The sequence below is a fragment of the Paramormyrops kingsleyae genome, chromosome 10 (assembly GCF_048594095.1).
Source record: "Paramormyrops kingsleyae isolate MSU_618 chromosome 10, PKINGS_0.4, whole genome shotgun sequence".
NCBI lineage: Eukaryota > Metazoa > Chordata > Actinopteri > Osteoglossiformes > Mormyridae > Paramormyrops > Paramormyrops kingsleyae.
In genome coordinates, this window is record NC_132806.1 from 2,148,388 (window position 1) to 2,159,814 (window position 11,427).

The 11,427-nt window shown below is 42.2% G+C and overlaps 1 protein-coding gene across 3 annotated transcripts; it reads left to right on the top strand.

Annotated features, from left to right (window-relative positions):
* Positions 1–640: 640 nt before the first annotated feature.
* On the top strand, positions 641–8,650 carry rce1a (Ras converting CAAX endopeptidase 1a). Of its 3 annotated transcripts, none has more exons than XM_023840374.2 (8): positions 641–1,087; positions 1,765–1,867; positions 1,954–2,037; positions 2,630–2,708; positions 2,821–2,991; positions 3,253–3,324; positions 5,819–5,860; positions 6,172–8,650. In XM_023840374.2, the coding sequence occupies exons 1-8, from the start codon at positions 933–935 to the stop codon at positions 6,396–6,398; spliced, it is 933 nt and encodes a 310-aa protein (XP_023696142.1). In that variant the 5' UTR covers positions 641–932; the 3' UTR covers positions 6,399–8,650. The 3 variants fall into 3 exon arrangements, with proteins under 3 accessions (XP_023696142.1, XP_023696140.1, XP_023696141.1); XM_023840372.2 differs by having other exon boundaries at positions 643–1,087; positions 5,798–5,860; XM_023840373.2 differs by having other exon boundaries at positions 646–1,087; positions 2,824–2,991; positions 5,798–5,860.
* Positions 8,651–11,427: the final 2,777 nt, after the last annotated feature.

The following is an 11,427-nucleotide window of genomic DNA, read 5'->3' on the forward strand; positions in this document are numbered from 1 at the left end:
TGGACGATCAGCCATTTTCGGTAGTGGCAGGCTGGTTCATGGCACACGCTATTAATTAATTTTCACCATAATAGCACGGATGCCACCTCTAACACATCTGGCGTGACACTCAGGCTTTCAGACTCTCACGCTCACGCAAGAAATCTTACGGCAAGCCTATATAATTTCATTATAAACCTAAAATTAGTTACATCCAAAGCGTTGGAGTAGTATGCAAACCCCATAGACTATTTACAAGGTAATATAACTGTTACATACATGTAAATGCATGTGCAGACCTGTCTCGAATTAATAGTCTCATGTCAGCCAGCTGACCAAATTGGAAACCCTTTAAAAGACAGGCCTGTCACTACAGGGTCAAATGTGGATGTGAGTCACACCTGCACCAGCGTCACAAGCCAAATACAAAAGCTACTAAAAAATAACTAAAACAGAATTGAACCAACTGCCTGGTTAGTATTGCAGTGTAGTGCCAGCTGTAGTGACAGCTGTCCGCTCGAAAATTGAAACAACGCGGCTGGCGCCGTTCAGTGACGCAAGCGAGCCTCGTTCGTTCATTGGTCATGGAAAAAGTAGCAAAAAGTGTAAAAGCTAATCGGACCAAAGATTGTTTATAAGCACCTTCCCTACACTCTCTGATCAGACTGAAAATAAATATAGCTAGCGGACTGGAGGAAAGGCTGGCTGAAAAGTCCGGTTTTTATAATTCTTCGCTACTACTCCCAGATGACTAGAAACTTTGCAAAAGGAGGGGGGTTGACGTTCACCGAGGCGCCGGAATCTATACGTCATATCTCTGCGCCAGGATGCTATGATTTCCTCAAGATTGCATCTTCAGACCATGTACTCATTTTGATTTTACCTGCGCAGCCTGCTGTAAATAAAATAGAAAGCAATAGATTTGTCCACTTTTTACGCCGTGGATATAGTGCATGTCCCCCGACATGTCAAACGATGACAGATTATCGTTTAGCGATGCCACTTTCGTTCCGCCGAATGCACCGTGCTGGGTGTCCATTTTGGCATGTTTCTTACTTGCTTGCTTTTATGTTGGAAGTTTATACGTGTGGCGGAGCGATTTGCCCAGGTAAGCTAGTTTTTTTGGTCCACATGGTGGGTTAAATGCGTAAATTCACCCATTTATTTAAGATCTGCTCAAGTCGGCAGTTCTAGTCAACCATACCACTAAAGTTAATAGACATTTTTTCGAAACTACTTACTAAATCGGTTAGGTTAGTTAGGTTTTTGTAATATTGTGCGCTGTATATCTATCGCAGATTTATAGCATTTGTCTTGGTAAGGTTTCAGTCGTGTCTAATGTAACTACAACTTCCATTGATATAACTCATCATCCTGTCCGTACACGGATAAACGTGTCCGTGGTAATACATTGCATATTAATTACAATATCATTCAGAATTTGCCATGGTGTTGACCCCTGATATAACTGTTAAATTACCAAGGAAACATTGCTCCGTACCTTACAGGCTCCCCCACTAATGCACCATCCATATCTCTTCTCATTCAAACATTGAATATAGAATTAGTCAGTTGCGGTTCGCTTTGATTTCTCATGCAGTGTTCTTGGTAGCCTGGCTACTGTAGTGTGAGTCAGGATGAGAGAGAGGCCAATTTGGGTCGAAGTTATTGCCCTTTTCCTTTATTGTTCAGTAAGCATACAGTCAGCAGATAGAGCACCAGGGGCACAGGCTCTTGTTTCCTTTGCCTGTGGTTTCTAATTAGTTCCCTTTGTATGTATGACAGGGATCACCCTGCCGTGATAAAGCGGCGCTTTACCAGCGTGCTGATTGTATCTGCCCTGTCTCCCGTTTTTGTCTGGGCATGGAAAGAGTTCACTGGCGTAGAGGTGAGTAAGGCTGGCTACTGTACTGCCGCTACTTACACACTGGAACATAATGGCTCTTCTCACATGCTGCCCTACTGCCCCCTCAGGCGAGACCCCCCCTACTGGCCCTGATGGGCATTCGGCTTGAGGGCATCATCCCTGCGGTCACCTTGCCCTTGCTGCTCACCATGGTAAGTGTGTTTCAGTACCTGCAACTCTTAGCTTCTTAGCATCCTAATGAATGACTGATGTTAGTCCCTGGATCAAATGATGATAGTTGTGCACATGCTGCCTGAATTATTTGAATAATGCATTTCTTTTTTGCCTATGTGCCTGAGTTATGGCTGTATATGAGGATGCTTCTTTTCTTCTGCAGCGGTTATTGAATTTAATGAATGCATAACTTATTTTGTACAATAATCAGATACCCTGAATTTAAAAGCTGCCTTGAAAATTGCTACTAGGACTATATGCATCTACGTACTGTACTTCAACGATTTGTTTGGTACAGGGAATAGTGTGGCGCACAGACACTGTACCAGGAAACATGGGAAACGGTCTGTTTGGGATGCTGGTCCAGTGCAACACACACATACTCTCACTTATGCGCACAGTATATAAAGATACCATGCATATATAAAGACACATGCACACACATAAGGTGCTCAGTGGCTACCCTCAGCTCCCCTCACTGAACAATTCAGGCATAACCATAAGACATGCGGATAGAAGACAGGCCTTGTACATGAAACGTTTAATTGACCAAGGCCCTCTCTGTTACAGGTATTGTTCCTTGGTCCTCTGATCCAGCTGGCTGCGGACTGTCCCTGGGGCTTTTTGGACGGGATCAAAGTAGGTTTAGGTGAGTGTGTGTGTAGGGTGAGAAGGGGAGGGCTCACTCCTCAGGGAAGTTTTATAGTGTGTGTATCAACTCCAGCAGGTGTGTGTGCTCAAAGTAATGCTGTCTTGCCCAGCAGACCCCTGGTTTTGGGCCCTGTGTGCTAGCGACATGAGGTGGCTCAGGAACCAGGTGGTGGCGCCATTGACTGAGGAGCTGGTGTTCCGGGCCTGCATGCTGCCCATGCTGGTTCCCTGTGCAGGACCCCTGGCTGCCATCTTTACCTGCCCACTCTTCTTTGGAGTAGGTCAGTCCGGCTTCTCTTCTGGCTGGTTGCTCTTGTCTGTAATGGTACTTAGTGCGCATGTGTCCTCGAGCCTATAGGCCAGTCTGTTACTCTTACCCTTTCGTCACTATTAGCATAGCTTAGTCCAGCCCACCCCTCTGCCTGCTCCATTTGCTAGCTGTTATCCTATTTTCCAGTGTGTGTTACTGAGGTTTCAGCTTGAACGCTTCTCTACCCTCCTGTCTCTCAGAGCCTTTCCAATGTGTTTTTATGTCATTGTAGCGCATTTCCATCATGTGATTGAGCTGCTACGCTTTGGTCAGGGCACTGTCTCTGGGATCTTCCTGTCTGCAGGTAAGGCTTCTTTTTCATCTGCTTGCTGTAGGGGGCGCTGTGTCCCCTCAGTTCACTACTCTAAACACCAAAACTAGCATTAGCCTTAAATGGTTTGGCATTCCTGGCAATTGCACATTTGCACCTCGGTATGGATTTGCACTATACTGGTAACTCCATGAAAAGTCTACAGCACTACAACACTATTTATAAAAAATAAAGCATTTTGTTTTACTTCAAAGCTTTAGTTGTAATTTGAATACTTGTCCTTATATAGTATATGTAACCAGTTTATCTGCATTGTGTGATTTTTCTATTACACAGGGGGTGTCCCAATAGCAAATGAACAAATTAAAAATAAAGATTTTGTGTAATTATACACATTAAACAAAAATAACCTGGATACACACATACACACACACACACACATACACACACATATATATATATATATATATATATATATATATATATATATATATATATATATATATATATATATATATATATATATATATATATATATATATATTAGTGCTGTCAAACGATTAAAATATTTAATCAGATTAATCACAGGGTTCCTGTGGATTAATTTAGATTAATCACGATTAAATATCATTCAATTTTAATATAAATTAATCACATTTAATTTTGCATGAGCAAACAGACTCAAGAAAAAAGGAAATATATATGCACTTAACATGTTTATTGAACATCTTGAACACGAGTCGGATATGCGGAAGTGCAATACCATGGACCCATATCAAAAAGCAAGATTTTTTGCTTAGCCGGACAACTTGTCAGATTTAAGGTACCTCAGTTTAAATGGTCTTTATCTTCATTCACTTACAATTACGACGAACTACCGTAAATCCGACAAATAACCCAACTAATCATGAAGTCCAATTCTAGCCCGGTTAATTGCCATTGTTAGCAATATCAGTTGATAACACATTACATGCGGTGCTTTACGTATAAAACTCCGTAACAACACGTCCACAGATAAGTTGGATGGTATAGTGTGTGCAACCGATTTAATGAGCCACAAGTGAGAAGTAGTACTTAAACAGTATAAAACTACAACTTTCCCTTCTGTTGATAAAGGGCGCAGCCATCTTGGATTCTGAACTCGGGATCCTCTGTGCTGATCCGAGATATTTTTCGGATCTCAGAGAAACGGGAGCGCATTTAGTCACTTCAAAACTCCGGAATCCGACTCGGAATACGAGTTCCGAGGGCAAATGGAACGCACTAAAACTGCCCGAAATGGGTTGACAGAGACATTTCAGGGATTTTGAATCATTCTGCGCTGCAGATGGGTTAATTGCGTAAAAAATTTTAATCAGATTAATCATGATGATGGATTAATCCGCGTTAACCCGTTAATTTTGACAGCCCATATATATATATATATATATATATATATAAATATATAAACCCCACCCTATGGAGAACCTGCAGCACACGCACACAGAACCGCAGCAGAACATCCAGGCCCGCGAGAGCCCATCACTATATATATATAAGTAAAACATATTCGCTAGATCAGCATATATATGCACTGCAGCCTTCATCCAAGGTGCGTGGTAAAGGCAGGACTGCCCAGTTAACACTAGAACCCACCGTTTCCCACACCAATGAACATCAAACTCCGTTAACCACCAAGCAAGACCTACTTCAGCATACGCAGCCCTTTTGTTTGCGTTAATGTGCAATTAGTGTTAATATCAGCAGCAAATCTAACATACTTAACCAAAAAGCCGTAATGTTCGTAACAGAATGGCTTCTCTGTCCTGAAATTGTACAGCTGAAAAGCTTTCAAAAACAGTATTTTATAAAATGTTGGCAATATAAACATAATTTATTTGTGACTTTATGTTCGTCAAAGTTTTTTAACAACTGTATTTTTATTCAAATCTATATTATTCCATTACAAACCTAAAATTAGCTGCATCAAAAGCAAAGTTTGCAAAGCCTATTTATTTAGAAGGAAATAAATTAAGGAAATAATGAAAATGTTGCATACATGTAAATGCGTGTGCAGACTTGTCTCAGATTGACAATCTCACTCCAGCCACCTGACCAAAGTTAGCAACCCGGCGTTTTATTTGAAATAAAAAGAAAAATGCACTGCTTTCGGCTGAAACGGCTTGTCGTTCCCCTGAGAAAACATCACCTATGTCACTTTTTGTATCTTTTTGAAATAAAACTGCCCGTACCCAACTGTATTAGCATTTAAAGTTTAATTAGTATATTCTAAAATACTTCTTTTAATTTATACAAAGGGACAGGTCATACTACTCCTGCCAAAACACAGAAAGAAATACTATGATATAGTACCGTCCAAAAGTGAAAAATACTGTGATGATAATTTTAGGTCATATCACCCAGCCCTAACATTTACACTTCATTAATTATTGTGTAAGACTGACGTAGCCTTATGCTGAGCAGCCATTTTCCTTTCAGGTTACCATTGAATGTCTCTCTGTTTCAGTGTTTCAATTCTCATACACAGCAGTCTTTGGGGCCTACACAGCCTTCATCTTCATCAGGACAGGTGTGTCCAAATATCTATGTGTGTGATAATATTTTGCAAAATCTGCTGCTGTTTAGCTGTGTCTCCTACATGGAATTACACATGTAAAATGTTAACCTATAATTACATGGATTTATGTGTAAATTTGCAACTATTCATTTAGTTTATTATTAATATTGGTATTTTAGAGCAGAGGCTGGAAATTGTGAATGTATAACTTGTATAGAGATATATGCAAGTCTAGATAGTGGATTTTGGAGGTTCCACATGGCTGTTTGCAGGTGATGCATGTTCAGCAGTGTGTAGTGGCTGTCCCTGTCTTCCTGTGCCAGGTCACCTGGTGGGGCCCGTGCTCTGCCACTCCTTCTGTAACTACATGGGCTTTCCCGCGTTGAGCACAGCCCTGGAGCATCCGCAGCGCCTCACCGTCCTGGCCTCCTACCTGCTGGGAATGCTGCTCTTCCTGCTGCTGCTCTTCCCGTTGACTGAGCCCCGTTTCTATGGCGACCCCACACCCGTCTGCAGCCTGGCTGCAGGCTCAAGCTCCGTCTGCTCCTGACCTCCACCTCTCGCACCACCCTCTACCTTCCCTAACCCGGCAAATTCTCGGAGGGAGGTGGACATGCGGCGGATGTGGACTCCAGTGAGCCCCACAAAACTGGGTTTCTGAGTCCGGGAGCTTTTTGGGGCAGGGGTGGGGTAGTTCTGAGCCCAGTGCCGAGCCTGGTCAGTCAGCACCAGCCACTGAGTGGGTCCCCAGATCTCAGCCACACCCCCCCTCCCCAGGCTCGTGACTGATGAGATTTTCTTTTTTGCCTCCCTGGTGGAGTCTGAGGTAAAAAGCGTCTTTGGCACAGGTCGCCTTTTCGGGGCTGAAGGAGAGACCAAATTGTACACTGGATTTTCTGTTTCCTGTGAGCCTTCGTTTTCACTCTGTTGTTCTTTCCGCTGTTCTTACAATCCCATGGTTGGTCATTACATGCCTGTGCCCATTGCAGAGAATCAGGACTGTACCATGATATGTGACACCTGTCTCCTCTTTATTGTTGTTGTAGTTTTAGTATTATTGTTATTGTTATATTTATTTGCAGACAATGGAGGAATATGTGTTTAGGACAACCTATAACTTTGACAAATCATTCGTTTTTGTTGTATTTATGCAGTTTATTTAAAGAACTGTTCAGGTTTAGTGCTCCTCTGATGGTTTGAGGGTCACCATGGAGATCCATGCTTTAACCACTACGTCATGCACATGTGGGGCCTGCAGTCTGGTGCTGCCAGAGACACCCCTCCCCCGGGCTCCTTCCCCGTAACCTGAATTTATTAACCTTGAGCCCTTTAAAATGGTGTTAGGCCTGTCATAGAGGCTGATACCCTTTTAGCTGGAGGACACTCTTAAGATGTTTGTTTTGCTCGTGTAAATCTGCTGCAACTAACGGATGAGAGGAGAGAGGTCTAGACTAATCCGCAGGTTCTGGGGGGGGGGGGCTAACCTTAGGTGTGGTTTGCAGCATCGTGTTCCAAGTTTCACCTGCTAACCTGCAGGGTGTTAATATCTAACTTACAGAGATATAAGGAAGCCAGCAGCTCAGACTGATTGTTGGCCCGGAATGATGAACACTTTCTGTCTGCCTCAGATGAGTCTTAAAGGAGCCCATTCCAAAGCCGCCCATCTGAATTATCTACATGGCAATAATGGGAGGTGAAAATAATATCAGGGATTCTGTGAGTGAGTGTGTGAATGTGTACAGAAATGGGGCATGCAGTAGGGTTACTCTGTTCTTACCATTCCTCACTGGTCCAGTTTTTTTGGGGATGAGCTGCCTTCAGACACACGCCTATAATATGGCAGCTTACGAAGGCTCAACATTTTAACTACAGTCTTTTTGTTTAACCTGAGTACTTAAACAATTTGGCCTTTGAGTTTGTGATGTCATCATCTGGATAGAGAGCCCTGCTTCCTGAGTGGGGTGATGGGCTCTCGCGGGCCTGGATGTTCTGCTGCGGTTCTGTGTGCGTGTGCTGCTGAGGTGCAGGTTCTCCATAGGGTGGGGTTTATATGCTAATTCACTGGGCTGCTAAAGAGGGAGGAGCTGCTGCATAGAAAGCCCCGCCCTCATACGTGATGTGTGATGCTTGTAGTTCCCTGTGTTCCAACATGAGGGAAAAATGTTTTGTGTTGGATTTGTCATTGTTTTGTGAATTAAGTCTGTTAAACTTCGATCACTGCTCCTGCTAGGTTTGGCTGTCCTGATCTTGCACCATCTAAGACAGATTTCTAACCGTATGAAAGATTCCAGGCAGACACAGTAGTTTTGGTGTTTTGGTTGCATTGGGGTAGGCATTTCACCATCTTCTCTGTTTTGGTTTCCACGTCAGCTCATTGGACATTCATTCTGAAAGGTGCATATATAAATATATATGAGCTGAGAGTGAATGAGAACAGTATATTTTTGCAAATGAAAATTTAGCAAGAAATTATTTTATTGAAACATATTGAAGAACAGTTTAACCCTTGGGTTGCCAGGGCTGGTTGTAGTGACTTGCTGACCTGGCTGTAGATGTTTATATTGTTCAGGAGTATTTTTTGTAATCAGATCTATTTTAGTGACATGGGAAAATATGTGCATGTTTTTTTTTCTTTTAACTGTGCCATGTGCAATGCAATTTTTGAAAAAAAAAGACACATTGACAATGTTTTATGACAATCTTGTATAGAAAATTTACAGAGCATTTAGAATTTGTAATTCATAAAATCACATTGCATAATTCCAGAAATTTACATAAATAAATTAGGTAATTTTGTAAAAATGTGTTCCATTTCTGTCACCTTCCCCCTCACATAATCATTGTCAGAATATCCTGGTTGTCTGTCTGCATGTGTGCTCCAAAGTCAACCAGAATGAGGCTGCCTTGCAAAAGTGAAACATTTAGTAAATCAATTCTTAATTTTCAACAGGAGGTGGCGGTCTTGTTCAAGAATATAAATATTCTATACATTAACAAACCTTCTGAAAAATGGCTATAAAAAGCAGTACTTCAGCTTCAAAATTAAATTGCTAGAGGCAGTGCCCTATTAATATTGTGTTTATTGTATGGTTCACCCATGTACAAGTTGCATGGTGAGAGGGGAAGGCTCTGTTAAAATGGAGTGAATGGCTGGGGTGTGACTGCTGGTGCCCTGATGGTGAGGCATTCGCATTGATCACGTGCCGGCAGCTTTGGGCCACTGGCTGTAAATTACCTTCCAGATGAGCTGAGAGGGAAAACAGGTGTGTGTGTGTGTGTGTGTCAGGTTATGTGAGGACAGCTTCATGCCTCTGAGCTCCTGATCACAGCAGATTCCTCGCGCTCACACATATACTGTATGTTTAGCAATGATGGACATTCATTCATGTTGCATTGGCTACTAGAACATGGGTGTTTCATCCATGTGTTGAATGTAAATAAACTGAATTGCTTTTATCAGAAGCATGACAATTCATACTAAATTGAAGTTATATTTTAAAAAATCTTGCTGTTTAGGGTTTAGAATCGATCATAATGTTAAAGTATCAAAAAAAATTTTTTTAACACACACCTCTTAATCATTGACTTCTGCGAGTTTAACAAGCATATCTGGAAAAATAATGGAAGCTATAATCCAAGTGAAAATGGTAGATTACCTGGATGCAAATACATTCTGAGGGATAGCCAACATGGATTTAGGAGAGGTAGATCCTGTTTAATGAATCTACTTGAGTTCTTTGAAGAAACTACAGGTGAAATTGATCACAAAAAGGCCTACGATGTGATCTACTTAGATTTCCAGAAGGCCTTTGATGTTGTCCCCCACAAACGGCTCTTGCTAAAGCTCAAAGCTGCAGGGATTTTAGGAACTGTGGCAGCTTGGATCGAAAACTGGTTAATAGACAGGAAGCAGCGAGTAGTTATAAGAGGCACAATGTCACAGTGGGCCTGCGTTCATAGCGGGGTACCGCAGGGTTAAATTTTAGGACCACTATTCTTCCTAATTTACATTAATGTTATTGACACCAATACATACAGTAAACTGGTTAAATTTGCAGACGACATCAAGGTGGGTGGTGTAGCAGATATTGATCTAGCAGCACAGAGGCTACAATGGGATCTGGATTTAATTAGCGACTGGGCTGATACATGGCAGATGAAATTTATCACAGATAAATGTAAGGTAATCCATGCAGGGAGCAGAAATATAAAGTACAGATATTTTATGGGTTCCACTGAAATAAAGGTAGCTGATTACGAGAAAGATCTCGGTGTGTATGTTGATGCTTCCATGTCCCACTCTCGCCAGTGTGGGGAAGCAATAAAAAAGGCCAATAGAATGTTGGGTTATATCTCTAGGTGTGTGGAGTTTAAGTCAAGGGAGGTAATGTTAAATTTATATAATTCCTTGGTAAGACCCCACCTAGAATATTGTGTGCAGGTTTGGTCACCATACCTTAAGAAGGACATTGCTGCCTTAGATGATTGTGTTTGTGAACAACAGAAACTCACCCACAAAGTGGCAGACCACGTAAAGTAACAGAGCGGGGTCACCTAGTGCAAAGACGTATATTGCGTGAAAGTTGCCAATGCCCAGTTGACTCAACTGCAGTTCAAAACTGCGCTGAGAGCTTCATGAGCTTCATGAGCAGCTGCATGCAAACCTCACATCATCAAAAGCAATGCCAAGCACCAGATGAAGTGGTGTAAATCATGCCGCCACTGGACTCTGGGGCAGTGGAAACATTTTCAGTCGAGTGACGAATCATGCTTCTCTGTCTGGCAATCTGATGGATGAGTCTGGGTTTGGCGGATGCCAGGAGATTGTTACCTGCCTGACTACATTGTGCCAACTGTAAAGTTCAGTGGAGGAGGGATAATGGTATGGGGGTGTTTTTCAGGGGTTAATCTTGGCCACTTAGCTTCAGCGAAGGGAGCTTATAATGCTTCAGCATACCAAGACATTTTAGATAAATCTATGCTCCCAACTTCGTGGGAATAGTTTAGGGATATGGCCCTCTTCTGTTCCAGCATAAATTATACCTCAATGCACAAGCAAGGTCCATAATGGCCTGATTGGATGAGTTTGGTGTGGAACAACTTGACTGACCCACACAGAGCTCTGACTTCAACCCCATCAAACACCTGAGCGGAGAGTGTGAGCCAGGCCTTAATGTCCAACATCAGTGCCTGACCTCACAAATGCTTTTCTGGATAAATGGGCAAAGATTCCCACAGACACGCTCCAAAATCTTGTGGAAAACTTTCCCAGATGAGTGGCAGCTGTTATAGCTGCAAAAGCAGGGGCCAACTCCATATTGATGCCTATAGATTTACAATGGGATGTCATAAAAGTTCCTGCAGGTGTGATGGCCAGGTGTCCAAATACTTTTGTCCATATAGTGTGTATTTTAATCTGGTAGTCAGTTGTTTTAAATGTGTATATTATTATCCACAACAGGACATGAAATACTAACAGGGCCTAAATGTCAGTCTCAGGAGAGGAACCACATCTCCTTCATTCTGCTCTGTCAGCTGCAGCCTGAGAACTGCAACTCCCTGTGTGTCAGTCAGTCATA

Bases quoted from the DNA above. Each gene is read 5' to 3' on its own strand.
- rce1a (XM_023840372.2), top strand. From the start codon at position 933: ATGTCCCCCGACATGTCAAACGATGACAGATTATCGTTTAGCGATGCC. The intron at 1,088-1,764 runs GTAAGCTAGTTT...TATGTATGACAG, and splicing joins TGGCGGAGCGATTTGCCCAG to GGATCACCCTGCCGTGATAA. The intron at 2,992-3,252 runs GTCAGTCCGGCT...ATGTCATTGTAG, and splicing joins CCCACTCTTCTTTGGAGTAG to CGCATTTCCATCATGTGATT.